This window comes from Gobio gobio (assembly GCF_949357685.1).
Source record: "Gobio gobio genome assembly, chromosome: 22".
NCBI lineage: Eukaryota > Metazoa > Chordata > Actinopteri > Cypriniformes > Gobionidae > Gobio > Gobio gobio.
In genome coordinates, this window is record NC_137118.1 from 13,287,892 (window position 1) to 13,307,462 (window position 19,571).

General features: G+C 39.2%; 2 protein-coding genes across 7 annotated transcripts in view; both read right to left on the reverse strand.

Annotated features, from left to right (window-relative positions):
• The window catches only part of LOC307118589 (protocadherin gamma-C5-like), a gene marked incomplete at its 5' end in the record, with an annotated part of 138,416 nt that overhangs the window by 103,891 nt on the left and 14,954 nt on the right, over positions 1-19,571 (reverse strand). For 2 of the 6 annotated variants that reach the window (XM_079804256.1, XM_079804269.1), the window contains one exon: positions 13,084-15,587. The exons of 3 other annotated variants lie outside the window; for them this stretch is intronic. In XM_079804256.1, the coding sequence (XP_079660382.1) occupies positions 13,084-15,495 (2,412 nt within the window). Of the gene's footprint in view, positions 1-9,509; positions 12,039-13,083; positions 15,588-19,571 lie in introns of those variants that run through there. One more of the 6 variants, XM_079804255.1, reaches the window with a different exon arrangement.
• On the reverse strand, positions 1,691-4,156 carry LOC307119111 (protocadherin beta-16-like; the record flags this gene model as incomplete). The annotated part of the gene is made up of 1 exon (XM_079805190.1): positions 1,691-4,156. The coding sequence occupies one exon, from the start codon at positions 4,154-4,156 to the stop codon at positions 1,691-1,693; it is 2,466 nt and encodes an 821-aa protein (XP_079661316.1).

A 19,571-nucleotide genomic window follows, 5' to 3' on the forward strand; every position in this document is an offset into this window, starting at 1 on the left:
CTGCGGTGATCCACCATCAGCTGCTACAAGAACCAATTTAATCTCATCGCGCTCCTCTCGATCTAGTTCTCGCTGTAAAACCATCTCAATGTATTTGTTGCCATCGGTCTGACTGTGCACCTCCAGTTTAAAACTATCAGCTGGGTGTAGTTTATAGCTCTGTATACTATTCAGACCGACATCTGTATCTATAGCGCTATCCAAAGGGAAGCGAGCTCCTAAAACTGCATTTTCAGCTATTTTCAGATAAACATTTTCTTTCGGAAATAACGGAGCATTATCGTTTATATCTTGCACTTCAACTGTGACTCGATGCAGCTGGATAGGGTTTTCAACGATCAGATCAAAACTGAAGCTGCAAGGTGTAGTTTGCTTACAGAGCTCCTCGCGATCTATCCTTTCTTTAACAACTAGAGTTCCTTTGTCTCTGCTCAGGTCGACATACTGTCGTCCGCCCTTTGTTACGACGCGAGCTTTTCCAGATATGAGTCTACTTATCTCTATTCCCAGATCCTTGGCGATGTTGCCTACGAACGATCCCTCTGGCATTTCCTCCGGGATGGAATATCTCTCATTGCAATTTACGACGTCCATTCCGCAGAAGCAGAGAATGAAAAACACAACCTGCCATTTTGAACGCGTGGAAACCATCCAAATACCGTCTGAAATGCTTAATAAACAGCAGAAAGCCATCTTGATAAAATGTGTGGTCAAACGAAGTGGGACCAAGTATGAAAAAAACCCATCAAAATCCTAAATCCAAAATAACGCATTCAAGTTTATCTTCATCGAAAAACGCTGCATATGTCCAACCTACAACCGCGTCAGTAAGGGACTGGCAATACAGACTACACAGAGAAACACTCGCCACACTCAGATGTTAATCAACAGCGGCACTCAGAGCTTTAAAGTCGCAAATGCAAGACCTGTAGCCTCAATGCGGCTGTATAGCCAAACGTCAAACATAAACATCACTATAATAACAACAATAACAATACTACTACTACTACTACTACTACTACTAATAATAATAATAATAATAATAATAATAATAATGACAACAACAACAAAAACAATATTAATATGTAACTTCTTCATGTTGATATATATGTGACTGAGTCACAGGCTGTCAGTAACAGGCAAATGGATGAAACTGTTGACCATTTCAGCACCATCGGAATGAACAGCACCCGACGAATTCAATCCAGAATACAATGTTCGACTCTCAGACTCTCATTAAAATGTAAGTTAACATAAAGTTAATAAAAATTATTAAAAAAAAGTACATAACTTTCAGTAATACACCGTTTGGTCAGTGACAAAGACACTACATTTCTAACACAATTTATTTGGTATGATATATTATTTCTGAATTATGTTATCCTTGTCGTTTTGTATCAGCAGTATCCAACATACAATAACATAGCGAATAAACTAGCCAACCAGTTTTATGGGACCCTAATCAAATATATATTTGTATATAGTTTCCAAATGTTAAGTTGTTAAGGAAGACATATTTCAAACACGTCTCCGTTGATTCAAGTTTAAACAACATCTAGCAGATTGTATCAGGTTCCGCGAATTAACATATTTATGGTCAAACGGCCATAAGTGCACACAGCAAATAATAATAATAATAATAATTATTATTATTATTATTATTATTATTATTATTGATGTATGCATTCGTTCATTCGTGCAGTGATCTTACCATTTCATGTAGTTCAGAATTTTCAAGAATGTTCTTTTCCTGGATTGCGCGCTGCATCGTCTCAGTGAAACTCGGGTCCATCACTAAAACACTCTGTCCACCGAGTGTAGCAAACTTACAGTCACTCTTCCTCGAGTCAGTCGTCATGCACACTTCATAATTATACCCGTGCGGCAGAGTTCCAGTGACTCCTGTGTCTGCGTAATTCGGTGGATAGTACGGAATAACAGGCAGACTGGACTGATAGAGGAAGCGAGATTGTCTCCATCTGTAGATCTTAACTGATATTATCACAACCACACAAGTGATGAATAGGAAAGAAACAGCGGCCAGTGCGAGAACTAAATAAAAAGTCAGGTTGTCCTTATATTGTTTTTCATGCGTAAAGTCTGTGAACTCTGACAGCACTTCAGGAAAACTGTCAGCCACAGCCACGTTAATGGAGACCACAGCTGAGCGAGAGGGCTGTCCGTTATCCTCCACAACAACAGTGAGTTTCTGTTTGACAGCATCTTTATCAGTCACTTGTCGCACAGTTCTTATTTCTCCATTCTGTAAACCCACTTCAAACAGCGCTCTGTCTGTAGCTTTCTGTAGTTTATAGGAGAGCCAGGCATTCTGTCCAGAGTCCACATCAACAGCCACCACTTTAGTGACGAGATAGCCAACATCTGCAGCACGAGGCACAATCTCAGCCACCACTGAACCGCCAGTCTGTACTGGATATAGAACCTGAGGAGCGTTGTCATTCTGATCTTGAATATTAATATTTATTGTCACTTCGGAGCTCAAGGGCGGGGATCCTCCATCTCGAGCTGTCACGTTAAATGCAAACGATTTTAACTGTTCAAAATCAAATGATTTCACTGCATGAATAGTTCCAGTAAGTGAATCCACAGACACGAGAGAACTTAGCGGTGCACCACGCATGTCTTCATCCTTCAGGAAGTAGGACAGTTGCGCGTTGGGACCCCAGTCAGCATCTTTTGCTTTAACAGTCAGTATAGTCAGACCAGGAGAATTATTTTCACTAACAAATGTTTTATATTCGTCAGAATCGAATATGGGCGGGTTGTCATTGACATCGGATATTTTTACAGTCAGTGTTTTGTTTGCGTGTCGCGCTGGACTTCCTTGGTCTGATACCAAGATCGTTATATTATATTCAGCAACACTTTCTCGATCAAGCATATCATCAGTAATTAAACTATAATATTCTGTGAGAGAGGACTCAATTTTAAATGGTATGTTTTGATTTATTGAGCACTGAACAAGGCCGTTTTTACCAGAATCTGCGTCTTCTACGTTAATGACGGCTACAGTTGTTCCCACTGGGGAATTTTCAGGAAGGGTGTTTGAGAAGGACATTAGCTGTATGGTGGGAGAGTTGTCATTTTCATCAATTACATCTATGACAACTTTGCAGGTATCTGCGAGACCTCCTTTATCTTTTGCTTTAATGTTCAATTGGTAACTATTTTGAGATTCATAATCTAAATGATCAAGAAGTCTAATCTCACCTGTATTTGTGTTTATCTCAAAAAGCTCTCTTGCTTCTTTGCTGGCTACAGCGAAGGAGTAAGAAACATGGCTGTTTACACCTTCGTCAGCATCAGCAGCACTAACAGTACCAATGACAGTACCAGCAGGTGAATTTTCTCTAACTTCAGTTTTAAATACTGGCTGTTTACACACCGGGGCATTATCATTAACATCCATAACAGTAATATGAATTTTCGCAGTGCCTGATTTCTGCGGTGATCCACCATCAGCTGCTACAAGAACCAATTTAATCTCATCGCGCTCCTCCCGATCTAGTTCTCGCTGTAAAACCATCTCAATGTATTTGTTGCCATCGGTCTGACTGTGCACCTCCAGTTTAAAACTATCAGCTGGGTGTAGTTTATAGCTCTGTATACTATTCAGACCGACATCTGTATCTATAGCGCTATCCAAAGGGAACCTAGTTCCAGATATTGCATTTTCGCTTATTTCCAGATTAACATTTTCTTTCGGAAATAACGGAGCATTATCGTTTATATCTTGCACTTCAACTGTGACTCGATGCAGCTGGATAGGGTTTTCAACGATCAGATCAAAACTGAAGCTGCAAGGTGTAGTTTGCTTACAGAGCTCCTCGCGATCTATCCTTTCTTTAACAACTAGAGTTCCTTTGTCTCTGCTCAGGTCGACATACTGTCGTCCACCCTTCGTTACGACGCGAGCTTTTCCAGATATGAGTCTACTTATCTCTATTCCCAGATCCTTGGCGATGTTGCCTACGAACGATCCCTCTGGCATTTCCTCCGGGATGGAATATCTCTCATTGCAATTTACGACGTCCATTCCGCAGAAGCAGAGGATAAGAAACACAAACTGCCATTTTGAATGCATGGAAACCATCCAAATACCATCTGAAATACTCAATAAACAGCAGAAAGCCATCTTGATAAACTGTGCGGTCAAACGAAGTGGGATAAAATACGAAAAAACATTAAAATCTTAAATCCAAAATAACGCATTCATGTTCTTTCCGTCGAGAAAACGCTGCATATGTCCAACCTACAACCGCGTCAGTAAGGGACTGGCAATACAGACTACACAGAGAAACACTCGCCACACTCAGATGTTAATCAACAGCGGCACTCAGAGCTTTAAAGTCGCAAATGCAAGACCTGTAGCCTCAATGCGGCTGTATAAGCCATTAATATGTAACTTCTTTATGTTGATACTTCACTAAGTCACAAGTTGTCAGTAACAGGCAACTGGATGAAACTGTTGACCATTTCAGCACCAACGGAATGAACAGCAGCCGACGAATTCAATCCAGAATACGTTAGACTCTCAGACTCCCAGACTCTACTAAAAGTAGAACAATCTAAGAAATATCAAAGAAGCTACAAATAGAGTAAAACACAGAGCTTTATGGTCTGTTCAAGAAACGTCTAAAAAATATTTCCGTGAAAAAAAAAAAAACATTTCTTGCACTTATTGTTTCTCTTTCTGCTCTAGTCAGTACTTCCTAATTAATAATACTACTACTAATAATAATAATAATAATAAATAAAGCACTTTACATTTTAAATAAAATCTCAAAGTGCTGCAAAGGAGGTAAAATAAAATAAACTAAAGCAGCTAACATCTTTACAGTTTTCACACATTAAACTAGATCATCAAACATGTCTCCCTCATTTCTTGTTTGAATAGCATCAACAGATTGTGCCCGGTTGTACAAGTGAATGTGTTTATGGTCAATATAGATGTCCAAGCTTTTCAGTCTCTATTAGACAAATAAAAATGTAGAATCATGCATCACAAACATGCATCTCAGAGTAAATATGAGTTTTTCTTACCTATAGAAGAAAATCCAGTATTGGTTCACAGAGGAGAGCATGAAAGACAAAAATGAGATTAAACAGGTTAGGGCTGTTTACATTAAACCTCCAAACCATTAAAGCTGTTGTGTGCTGTTGAACAAAATAAATAGTAGGCCTAATCATACTTTTACTTTTATATATTGAATAATAAATTGAATATTGAATTTTTTTTATTTTATTTTATTAATTTGTCTTGGACTTTTAACTTTATTAGACAATTGTTTGTATGACATCCACAGTACAACACCAGATTGAAAGCTACACTAAATAACATTGAACAATTACATTTTTAAACCGTTACAATTAAAAGGAATTTACAGATGAATTAATATGTATTATCAGAACATTGTGTATCTTGTACATAAATGGACTGCATTTGGTAAATGGACTGCATTTATATAGTGCTTTCAACAGACCCATGGCCACCCAAAGCGCTGTACATATTGCCTCACATTCACCCATTCGTACACCAACGGCGGTGTCAGCCATGCAAGGAGCCATCCAGCTCAGCGGGAGCAGCTGGGGTTAGGTGTCTTGGTCATGGACACCTCAACACTTGGTCAGGTGGAACCGGGGATTGAACGACCAACCTTCCGGTTTGTAGACAACATACATGAACCACTGAGCCACTGCCGCCCCACTGAGCCATACATGCTTTTACAGAACTCATAAATCAGGGAAACAAAGAAACAACATTTAGACTCCCACATACTCTCACAAAAAAATGGGGGGAAAATGAATCAAATTATTAATTTACCAGAGTGGGGTGGGTGAGTCCTTCGCTGTGGTGTCACTACATGTGTCTGTTGTTTTTGTGTCACACAAAGTTTGAGAAAAAAGAACAGTGTTTTCACTGTAAGACGTGAAGAACTTAAAGTCACTTGAGTCTAAATGTTGCTTCTTGTGCGCAAGCCTGTGGTTAGATATGTGTCAATTGTAAGAGAAGACAAGGAAAGCTCCTGAAGATAATAAATACACCGGAAGCTGGCTAACTACAGAACCTCATTCGATTAATCTAACAATATCAATAACAGACTGACACAAGTAGAGCAGTGGAAACCCTGTCATAAAAACACTGCGGGACCATACACCAATCAGGCATAACAATATTCCTTATATTGTGTTGGTCCCCCTTTTGCTGACAAATCAGCCCTGACCCATCGAGGCATAGACTGCACCAGACCCCTGAAGGTGTGCTGTGGTTTCTGACACAGGGGTCACCATGGGCACCCTGACTGGTCTGCGGCTATGCAGCCCCATATGCAACAAACTGATGCACTGTGCCTTCTGACACGTTTTTATCAGAACCAGCATTAACTTCTTGAGCAATTTGAGCTACAGTAGCTCATCTTTTTGATCAGACAACATGGGCCAGCCTGCCCTCCCCACATGCTTCGGTGAGCCTTAGCCGCCCATGACCCTATCGCCGGTTCACCACTGTTCCTTACTTGGACCACTTTTGATAGATACTGACCACTGCAGACCGGGAACACCCTACAAGAGCTGCAGTTTTGAAGATGCTCTGACCCAGTCGTCTAACCATAACAATTTGGCCATTGTGAAACTCTCTCAAATCCTTACGCTTGCCCATTTTTCCTGCTTCTAACACATCAACTTTGAGGACAAAATGTTCACTTGCTGCCTATATCCCACCTACTAACAGTGGTCTTAATGTTATGCCTGATCAGAACATTCTGGCCACTCTTTCATTAATGATGTAGGTAGAAAACATGCAAGACAGAAGTAGATCTAAAGGATATTTGACACATTTATAAAACACATGCATGTGAAGTGAGACAAAGTAATGCAAACACCATAATATTTAATGCAAAACAACCTTGTTCAGTATGCTTCTCTCCTTTTAATCAATACCATCCATGCCTAACCAAACACACACCTTCTCTTGGTTTCCTGACAAAGTAAAACTTAAAGGCACAATATGTAAGATTTTTGGATTCAAATATCCAAAAACCACTAGAACAATGTTCTGTATATTGCTGACTTGTGTACTTATATTATCCTAGCCTGGCTCCGCCCTCCTACATACTTCCGCTCAATTTTTATTTTCCTTCAGTACTCCATCTGGGATTGCGGTATATTCTTAGGTTTTCTCCGAACAAATTTTTACCGGTCCAATCAGCAAACAGAGGGAGTGGCTGAGAACGATGACGTTGCATTTCTAGACTTGTATTTCTTTAAATGCTGGCGAGTATTTACAAGAGTAATATATTTCATCACAGCTCAAAAAATAAAAATAAAAGCACGTAAACATTTGAATTGGGCCGTTATTTACGGCAGCATTTATTCTTATCATACCAAGCATATGACATTTTATTTACAGCATACAATCATGTAACAGACAAATCACAATCCGAATGCACAAGTTTTAGGTTTTTTTATCACTGAGGTGGCATGCACAATCTGCAAAAAGTTATTTTTATGGACTCCATGTGAGAAACAGAGGCGAACGGCGCATGACATACGTCACAACCAAACGTTAGCGATTGGTTATGGCAGATCCAGAGTGGCTCTGGGCAGATCCAATAGTTTTAAACTTCAACAGAGTATCCGCCTTCAAGGAAGTAAATGCTTGTCAATGGAGAGTGGCCAGACTCTCTGTACAAATGAAATGTACGAGAGTCTGGTAAGACCAGGCTAATATTATCCCACATGTTTCCAAGAATGTTTAAATCCAGAGAAATAAGCAATTTTAACCTGGACACGGACTGTGTCCGTGCATTGCCTATCAATTACATCATACCCGCATTACCCTCGATTTTCCCTCGATTTTTTTTCTTTTGTAGGGACCATGGGAACACCAAAAACGCTTTAATATATTATGTGTTTTATTAGCTGGGTGAGCAATGTTTGGATACATTCATGGGCAGAAAACGAATCACTGTTATATAGCTCAACACAGTCAGTCTGGCCCCACTTTTTATTAGGTGGCCTTAAATACTATGTACTTACATCCAAAAATAAGTACAATGTACTTACTGTGTTTATATTGTATTGAAAAACCCTTTTTCTGATATGGAGGTGGGATACGGGTAGGGTCAGGCACAGGTGTGGTGGTATGGGTAAGTTTAAGGATAGGGTTAGGTGTAAGGGAAGGGTCAACAGTGTAATTACATATGTAATTAATTTATGTAGTTACATTTGTAATTACATACAGGTATATTTAAAATTGTAAGTACAATGTAAAGACATGTATGTACACAGTAAGTGCATTGTATCAAATGATTCATTAAAATGTTAGTACATAGTAGTTAAGGCCACCTAATATAAAGTGGGTCCGTTGGCCTTTTTGTTTAAATCTTGTTTTCTTAATTTACCATGAGTACCATGTTTTATCAAGCCTTATATTGATCTAGCTTACTGCAGTGTGCAACAAGTGTCTAATAGTAGCCGCCAAGTTAACGCACAGAGTAGGATTATAACATAACTTTCAACACACTCAAATGTATCTAATGTGATAAAACAGCGCTGCGTTACCCCAACATACACACGTGCGGAAGAAGTGGAATCAGTCGTCTGCAGCATAATAAAAGCTCCACTGCTCTCGAGTCGTGTGTCACGCTTGTCTCTCATTAGCAATCTCTCCAGCGGCCTTGTTCTGATCTAGCGGCTTTCAGCCCCACCCTGCTTCATACTACAGTAATGTTAATATAACTCATCCATGAATATGATTTTGATTCTTTTCCACCAGCTATCTCCCATGATTCTGCGAAATCAAGGCGCCATCAAGCTCACCTTTGTTTTTAGTAAGCGACCTCTAGCAGTGAAACTTACATATTGCACCTTTAAGAACATTAATTAGATAAATTCGAGCCTCCTCGATTCTTTCTTTGGAAAAAAACCCAGGCACAAACAATCTATTTCATGTTAAACAATGTTTAAAACTACTGAGGATAGCTATATGCTTTATCATTTATTGTGGCTGATTATACTGCTTCTACTGATTAGTAACTCAGTCACAGTTGTAGATGGATCTTTTAGCTCTTGAAGTGTTTGTCAGAGAAAATACCAATTTTTGACACATTTAAGAACGATTTTAAGCTTTTGTCTATAATGTATTATAAGATTTTCATAATGTACATTGAAATGCATTATTTTTCATAAATAATTGTAACCAAATTAAAATGCATTATAATATTTTTAATTCCTTGTTACATCTAAAATGTTGTTTTTAATGCATTGTATTTTGTAAAGGTGTAACATAAGTATCACAATGTATTATAGCAATGCATTATAGCTGTATATCATTCATGAAATGCATTATAAAGTGCATATACAAGGCATAAAAAAGCATTAAAAGGCTTGTATAATGCATCATATATTGTATATAGACTACAAATAAAGTTTTATCTACACAAAGCTCATTAATGCCCAGTAAAATGTTATTAAATAGCTCTTCATACCTCTTCTGTCTCTTCTGTGTTGATAAGAGTGACAACATGTGTTCCAAAAAAATCACTTTGATCTGATTTCAGAGTTCCACCAGCAGGAAGCGTGTTTTCATTATACGATCTCACAAACTTAAAGTCACTTGTGCGCGAGCCTGTGGTTAGATACGCGTCATAATTGTAAGAGCTGCGGAGAGTTCCTGCTCCATCCACCTCTGCATAGTTGGGAGGCAGATAGGCGCTGGGAACAGCAACTGCTCCATCAAACAACAGTCTGGGCTTTCTCCTGTGACAAAACTTCACTGCCAAGATCAGTACGAGGAACGTCAGGAAGAAGGTGCACACGGACACTAATGCAATGATCAAGTAGGACGTTAATTTAGAGTTGTTGTCCTCATAAGTCATATCTTTAAGTTCAGGGACTTCAGAAAGGTTGTCAGAAATGAGTAAATGCACAGCACAGGTTGTAGACAGAGAGGGCTGCCCGTTATCCTTCACTGAAATAACAAGGTTCTGCTTCATATTGTCAGATTCAGAAATGTCTCGTTGTGTTTTGATCTCTCCACTATGGAGACCAATGGTGAAAAGTCCCGGATCAGTAGATTTCAAGATCTGATAGGACAGCCATGCGTTCTGTCCAGAGTCAGCATCTACAGCGATCACCTTAGAGACCAGAGAGCCCGAGAGAGACGCTTTAGGGACCATTTCAGTCATTAAAGACTTTCCATCTGGAACAGGGTATAATATCTGTGGAGAGTTATCATTCTCATCTGTTATGAAGACTTTCACAGTCACGTTACTGCTGAGCGGAGGAGAACCATTGTCTCTGGCAACAACTTTGACACTGAAGTTTCTGAACTGCTCATAGTCAAATGATCTTACAGCATGTATCACCCCTGTATCTCCATTAACAGACAGAAATGAGGACACTGGGACCCCATTGACTTCACTGGGTACCAGAGAGTACAGGACAGTCCCGTTCTGTCTCCAGTCTGGGTCATTTGCACGGACAGAACAAACAGAGGTGCCTGGTTTGTTATTTTCACTTATATAAGCGCTGTAGGACTGCTGCTCAAATACAGGAGGATTGTCATTCACATCTGAGACTAATAAATGAATTGTCATGGAGGTGGATAAGGGTGGAGATCCCCCATCTGTGGCGGTGATGGTAATGTTGTAATCAGATTCTTTCTCTCGGTCTAGAGCTTTTGTAGTTACTAGAGAGAAATAGTTTTTAACAGATGGGTTGAGTTTGAAAGGAACATTTTGCTGAACAGAGCAACGAATCTGCCGGTTTTCTCCTGAGTCTTTGTCTTGAACATTAATGATTCCCACCTCAGAACCTGGCTCAGAGTTTTCAGGTATCGGGTTATTCAAAGATTTAAGGATGATTCTAGGTGGATTATCATTAACATCAGTTATATCTATGATAACTTTAGCAGTTGATGCCAATCCAAATGCATCTTGGGCATGAATTCCCATTTCATACTTTTTGTCTTTTTCATAATCAATTTCTCCAGTCACCACAATTTGTCCTGTTGTTTTATCAATAGAAAATAATTTTGCAATTTTGTCTGAAATTCGGCTGAATTCATACGTCACTTCCCCGTTTGGACCTTCATCAGCATCTGTGGCGCTCACTCTGATTATTTCTGTTCCTGAAGGTGTATTTTCAGCCAGAGTCACCTTATAAACAGACTGACTAAATACTGGGACATTATCATTGGCATCTAGAACAGTGATGTGTATGACAGCAGTGCCAGACCTCTGCGGTGAACCACCATCAGTGGCTGTGAGAATCATATCTATCTCCTTCTGCTGTTCACGATCCAGCTCCTTTTCCAACACGAGTTCTGCATATTTTCCTCCGTCAGCAGAATTATGTACAGTCAATATGAAATTTGTATTTTTCTCCAGTGAATAGCTATTGATAGCATTTTGTCCGATATCCGTATCATGCGCCTCGTGCAATCGGAATCGCTGGCCTTTAACCGCCGATTCTCTGATTTCAAAATTAAAACGGCCACTTGGAAACTGCGGAGAGTTGTCATTTATATCTTCAATATTCAGAATTATACGGTGCACTTCAAGAGGGTTTTCCAGAACGAGCTCATAACTGAGCATGCAGGGAGTTTGAGAACCACAAAGCTCCTCTCGGTCTATTGTCTCTAGCACGATTAAATCACCAGTATTCAGATTAATATCACAATAACGTTTGCTGCTGTCCTCCGTGTCTATCCGAGCTTTACGAGCAGATAATTGTTTAACATCCATCCTGCGATCTTTTGCTATATTTCCAATCACATACTGACGCTTCGTTTCTTCCGGAATATTGTAGCTCAGATCTGCACAGACGGTTTTCAGAGGAAACAGAAGGAGAGCCACGAAAAACGCAAAGAAAGGAACTGAACATAATCTGTATTCCATTTTAGAAGATGTGATGTTGAACTTGCCCAACAGTAAATAATCCTTGACGGATGATATTCCAATAATTGTATCGGCTTCCACGGACTGTTACTCCATTTTGTGCGGCGTTTATTCTACCAGACAGAGCTCATACTGCATACATTAAGTGTGGGAGGAGAGACGCATCACTGTACACTCTTGGTGAATAGCGACACTGTGAGCATTTTTCTGCTCATTGCATCTTACATGCATTCTATTAAAAGACGACAGGAATGAACAAAATAAAATCTGACGTTTTTCAAAGTCTGTTGCTGTGCGATGTATTCACTTAATACAAATTATACTGTAGACTAGAGGCTGAAAAACAGAGACTCTTTTCGAGGTAAAACGCAACAGTCAGTACAGGCGCTGTCCAGGTATGTGGTGCTGAAAACGGATTACTTCACAAATAGATTCGATGGGAAAAATGTGACGCAACCATACATCTATATTAAATGAGTAAATTCGTTGTACTAAGGAAAGCATTTTTCTCCAGTTCAAACAAACTTAGAATTTTTGTCAATTTTAAATGTTGTGCATTGCACTAATGGCATCCAATTAATTTATGATCTAAAACAACTTCTGAAAAACGTTACAAAAATGCCATGGAAGTATTAAATCTGCAGATATTAAATAAATTCCGTACAATTCACTACTTTTATAGACAATTTCAAAGACCGTAATGCCCATTCAGAAATGATGATAAGGGGGAAAAGACAAGGAATAGAATTTCCTCAAATGTAGAACTTTGTATTTTTGCAGAATTACAGGAGGCAATGTTCAAGAATTTTTTTAAGGTGTGCAGGAAGTACACAAATATATGAGATCAGAAATCTGTGACCGATTAAACTGCATAATCTATTTAGATTTTTTTTCCCCTTAACAGTGGCAAACGTGTTTTATATATATGCTGACATTAAATGCAGGGAGACAAGAGAGATGATAGTCATATTGTACTGAAATATGTAATGGTATGTGAAATTCTCATGAAATGCCATAAAAAAACCTTCGTTTCAACAAGAATTGCATTATAAGAGTAACTAATATTGTTCATGAAAATATAATAACAAAATGTGTAATCAACAGAAAGACCAGGATATACAGTAGATGTTATAAAAGACCAGGGAAGATAAGCCTCTCTTACCTCATCTTCAATTCCTGTAACATCTAGTGTTATCATGCTCGATCCAAACTGAATATTGTCTTCCTTTTTCAGAGTTCCACCAGCAGGAAGCGTGTTTTCATTATACGATCTCACAAACTTAAAGTCACTTGTGTGCGAGCCTGTGGTTAGATACGCGTCATAATTGTAAGAGCTGCGGAGAGTTCCTGCTCCATCCACCTCTGCATAGTTGGGAGGCAGATAGGCGCTGGGAACAGCAACTGCTCCATCAAACAACAGTCTGGGCTTTCTCCTGTGACAAAACTTCACTGCCAAGATCAGTATGAGGAACGTCAGGAAGAAGGTGCACACGGAAACTAATGCAATGATCAAGTATGAAGTTAATTTAGAGTTGTTGTCCTCATAAGTCATATCTTTAAGTTCAGGGACTTCAGAAAGGTTGTCAGAAACGAGTAAATTCACAGCACAGGTTGTAGACAGAGAGGGCTGCCCGTTATCCTTCACTGAAATAACAAGGTTCTGCTTCATGTTGTCAGATTCAGAAATGTCTCGTTGTGTTTTGATCTCTCCACTATGGAGACCAATGGTGAAAAGTCCCGGATCAGTAGATTTCAAGATCTGATAGGACAGCCATGCGTTCTGTCCAGAGTCAGCATCTACAGCGATCACCTTAGAGACCAGAGAGCCCGAGAGAGACGCTTTAGGGACCATTTCAGTCATTAAAGACTTTCCATCTGGGACAGGATATAATATCTGTGGAGAGTTATCATTCTCATCTGTTATGAAGACTTTCACAGTCACGTTACTGCTGAGCGGAGGAGAACCATTGTCTCTGGCAACAACTTTGACACTGAAGTTTCGGAACTGCTCATAGTCAAATGATCTTACAGCATGAATCACCCCTGTATCTCCATTAACAGACAGAAATGAGGACACTGGGACCCCATTGACTTCACTGGGTACCAGAGAGTACAGGACAGTCCCGTTCTGTCTCCAGTCTGGGTCATTTGCACTGACAGAACAAACAGAGGTGCCCGGTTTGTTATTTTCACTTATATAAGCGCTGTAGGACTGCTGCTCAAATACAGGAGGATTGTCATTCACATCTGAGACTAATAAATGAATTGTCATGGAGGTGGATAAGGGTGGAGATCCCCCATCTGTGGCGGTGATGGTAATGTTGTAATCAGATTCTTTCTCTCGGTCTAGAGCTTTTGTAGTTACTAGAGAGAAATAGTTTTTAACAGATGGGTTGAGTTTGAAAGGAACATTTTGCTGAACAGAGCAACGAATCTGCCGGTTTTCTCCTGAGTCTTTGTCTTGAACATTAATGATTCCCACCTCAGAACCTGGCTCAGAGTTTTCAGGTATCGGGTTATTCAAAGATTTAAGGATGATTCTAGGTGGATTATCATTAACATCAGTTATATCTATGATAACTTTAGCAGTTGATGCCAATCCAGAAGCATCTTTGGACTGAATTATAATTTCATAGTTTTTTTCATTTTCATAATCAATTTCTCCAATCACCACAATTTGTCCTGTTGTCTTATCAATAGAAAATAATTTTACAGCTTTATCTGATATTCTGCTGAATTCATACGTCACTTCCCCGTTTGGACCTTCATCAGCATCTGTGGCGCGCACTCTGATTATTTCTGTTCCTGAAGGTGTATTTTCAGCCAGAGTGACCTTATAAACAGGCTGACTAAATACTGGGACATTATCATTGGCATCTAGAACAGTGATGTGTATGACAGCAGTGCCAGACCTCTGCGGTGAACCACCATCAGTGGCTGTGAGAATCATATCTATCTCCTTCTGCTGTTCACGATCCAGCTCCTTTTCCAACACAAGTTCTGCATATTTTCCTCCATCTGCACTATCATGAATATCCAAAACAAAATGTTTATTTTTCGCCAGTGAATAGCCATTAACAACATTATGTCCGATATCCATGTCATGCGCCTCATCTAAACGGAATCGCTGGCCTTTAACTGCTGATTCTCTAATTTCAAAGTTAATACGCTCATTTGGAAATCGTGGCGCATTGTCGTTTATATCCTGAATTTGCAGAATTATTCGGTGCACTTCAAGAGGGTTTTCCAGAACGAGCTCATAACTGAGAATGCAGGACATTCGAGATCCACAAAGCTCCTCTCGGTCTATTGTGTCTGCCACGATTAAATCACCAGTATTCAGATTAATATCACAATACCGTTTGCTGCTGTCCTCCGTGTCTATCCGAGCTTTACGAGCAGATAATTGTTTAACATCCATCCTGAGATCTTTGGCTATATTTCCAATCACATACTGGCGCTTCGTTTCTTCCGGAATATTGTAGCTCAGATCTGCACAGACGGTTTTCAGAGGAAACAGAAGAAGAGCCACGAAAAACGCAAAGAAAGGAACTGAACATAATCTGTATTCCATTTTGGACGATGTGATGTTGAACAACAGTAAATTAATCTTTGAAGGACGATATTCCTATAATTCGATCGGCTTCCACGGACTGTTACTCCATTTTGTGCGGCGTTTATTCTACCAGACAGAGCTCATACTGCATACATTAAGTGTGGGAGGAGAGACGCATCACTGTACACTCTTGGTGAATAGCGACACTGTGAGCATTTTTCTGTTCATTACGTCAATCGAGCATTTAAAGAAAAAAGATAGGATCAACATCGAAGTCATATTATTATTATTATTATTATTATTATTATTATTATTATTTTTTTTCAAAATATAAATTGTGAAGTATTTGTTCAGTTCAAATTAAATTATTTAAAAAAAATGCATGCATTCAGTGCTGTAGTACTACATTTTTAAAATACGCTGTCCAGGCTAGGCTGAAACAAGATGATTTACTGAAATAAATTAGGGGAAAATAATAATGTTTTTTTTAATCAGTAAATCCGATTGAAAATACAAGGGCTAAAAAAATCTGTCAAATCCAACACGATCACATGAGAATGCGTATCAATATTACGAGTGTGCAATGTCGTGGAATGTAAACGCCAAAATTAGTTTGGCGTTCGTGCTTATAATACGCAATAAAGTGCGTATCATATGCACGCCAAAATGTATACATCCCCTCAGATGAACATTAGTCTTTAGTGTGAACTTAAACACTGTGCACTTTACGATCAATATTAAAGTGACAAATTATCTTTCAACAAAAGAAACGAATAACAAAACCTCACCCGTTATAGCTGGACGAGATCAATCACACAAATGTAATAATAGTTTAGACAAGCAGCAGATAATATGACACTGACTAAAGACCCCGATAGCATAAGCAAAACTACAGAGAGAAAAAAAATCAACAGAACAAATTGCGTTAAAATTTGTCTATAGATATGTTTTGTTTTTCCACATTAAATATATATTAGCCCATCAAAGGTAGCTATTGAAAGTGCGCAAAAGGTGTACAATATTATGAGAATTTTTTTTGGAGAAGTTGGATCCTTTTAAACAGCTTTATTAATAGCAGTTGAAAAGTCTGTAGGCTACATATACCATGAGGTGAAATTTAGGAAGATTTAAAGATGACAACAATATCTCAGCTCTGTGGAGTTTGTCTTGACAAAGTTAGACTAAAAAGATCTAAAAGCGGCTGAATTATCTTCCGTGGCAGGCGAAATTTATTTTGAATGGCAGCTTCTGACATGGTAGTCAGGGGACTAAAGTTTTCCCGGATTAAATAGTGCACATACACTAAATGGCTCCGCGGAAGACACAGTCTTTGATTTAGTACAACTATTCGCTGTATCGCTGTCATAGTTTGACCAAACTCCCCTCCACAATCATACCCTTTAAATAGACTTAAGACAGACGTAGCGTTAACACACAGAGAAGAAGGGTGTCAAAATAGTCCCTTTAGGGGTACAGCTTGTCGCTGGGGTACCCTTAAAAGGACACATTTGTACCTTTTTTTACCACAAAAAGGTTCATTGTAGGAGGTACGTATTTGTGGTCTAAGGTACTAATATGCACCTTTCAGGAGTAAAACAGGTACAAATATGTCCTTTTAAGGGTACTGCCCCAACGACAAGCTGTTGCACCCCTAAAGGTACAATTTTGACACCCTTTTTCTCTGTGTGAAGAAGGTTTTGCAAAACCCATCCCTGATCACTAGACGTTCCATAGAGACTTAACCCTTGAGTAATTAGTGATCCATTTTATGACTTTATTCAGAATAGAAATATGCTTGATTACGTCTCTGACACACAATAATGTTCTTAATAATTTGTCAGTTAGTTAATAGTTATTAATGATGCTAATCTCATTAAGTAATTATTGATTACTTAATATGGAACTATCTCCTAAATTGTATATTATTTACTGATTAGTTAAGCTCGTTTCTATATAAATTAATTGTAGTATGTTTGTTACGCACGCCGTGTGTACGACCTTGCCCGAGTGCATTATTTGTATTTAATGGTTCCTTTTTTCCCCCAGCTCCGGATAGGTTAAGCCAGGGAGGCTGGGTTATAAAGCCGGAAAGGCGGATCACACACGCTCTCTCTCTGCTAGCAGCTGACGCCACAAGCCATTCACGCCACTTTGTCTTTTATTATTTAGTTATACTTTTGGTTTAGAGTGGGGAGACTCCTTTCTTTAGTTTGATTAGTTTCCTTATAGTTACTGCGCTCCCCATCTCTTTCTTTATTTATGAGTAAATTCTGTTAAATAAATTATTTTTACAAAGCACTCCTGCCGTTGTCCATCCTTTATGTTACGTGTCCCTTTTATCCTAGACGTTTAAACTGGGACCGTGACATAGTAGCTGAAATATGAATGTAGTATTACTCATTAGTCCTGCATAGTTACTTATTAATGACGGACCATTATTATAAAGTGTTACCAAAGAAGAGATATGAGAGCAACATCATACATACAAACATACATACAGAGTGAAAATCTCTTAAATAACCACCCAAATACTTTTTTTTAACATGAACCGCGTTAATAAAGTAGGTGATATCATTTCAGTTGTGTAATCAACGGAGACGCCATAAAATGCAATATTAAAAGAGAGTCCAGATATGTTAAGCCTCTCTTTCCTCGTCTTCAATTCCTGTAACATCTAGTGTTATCATGCTCGATCCAAACTGAATAATGTCTTCCTTTTTCAGAGTTCCACCAGCAGGAAGCGTGTTTTCATTATACGATCTCACAAACTTAAAGTCACTTGTGCGCGAGCCTGTGGTTAGATACGCGTCATAATTGTAAGAGCTGCGGAGAGTTCCTGCTCCATCCACCTCTGCATAGTTGGGAGGCAGATAGGCGCTGGGAACAGCAACTGCTCCATCAAACAACAGTCTGGGCTTTCTCCTGTGACAAAACTTCACTGCCAAGATCAATATGAAGAACGTCAGGAAGAAGGTGCACACGGAAACTAATGCAATGATCAAGTAGGACGTTAATTTAGAGTTGTTGTCCTCATAAGTCATATCTTTAAGTTCAGGGACTTCAGAAAGGTTGTCAGAAACGAGTAAATTAACAGCACAGGTTGTAGACAGAGAGGGCTGCCCGTTATCCTTCACTGAAATAACAAGGTTCTGCTTCATATTGTCAGATTCAGAAATGTCTCGTTGTGTTTTGATCTCTCCACTATGCAGACCAATGGTGAAAAGTCCCGGATCAGTAGATTTCAAGATCTGATAGGACAGCCATGCGTTCTGTCCAGAGTCAGCATCTACAGCGATCACCTTAGAGACCAGAGAGCCCGAGAGAGACGCTTTAGGGACCATTTCAGTCATTAAAGACTTTCCATCTGGGACAGGGTATAATATCTGTGGAGAGTTATCATTCTCATCTGTTATGAAGACTTTCACAGTCACGTTACTGCTAAGCGGAGGAGAACCATTGTCTCTGGCAACAACTTTGACACTGAAGTTTCTGAACTGCTCATAGTCAAATGATCTTACAGCATGAATCACCCCTGTATCTCCATTAACAGACAGAAATGAGGACACTGGGACCCCATTGACTTCACTGGGTACCAGAGAGTACAGGACAGTCCCGTTCTGTCTCCAGTCTGGGTCATTTGCACTGACAGAACAAACAGAGGTGCCCGGTTTGTTATTTTCACTTATATAAGCGCTGTAGGACTGCTGCTCAAATACAGGAGGATTGTCATTCACATCTGAGACTAATAAATGAATTGTCATGGAGGTGGATAAGGGTGGAGATCCCCCATCTGTGGCGGTGATGGTAATGTTGTAATCAGATTCTTTCTCTCGGTCTAGAGCTTTTGTAGTTACGAGAGAGAAGTAGTTTTTAACAGATGGGTTGAGTTTGAAAGGAACATTTTGCTGAACAGAGCAACGAATCTGCCGGTTTTCTCCAGAGTCTTTGTCTTGAACATTAATGATTCCAACCTCAGAACCTGGCTCAGAGTTTTCAGGTATCGGGTTATTCAAAGATTTAAGGATGATTCTAGGTGGATTATCATTAACATCAGTTATATCTATGATAACTTTAGCAGTTGATGCCAATCCAGA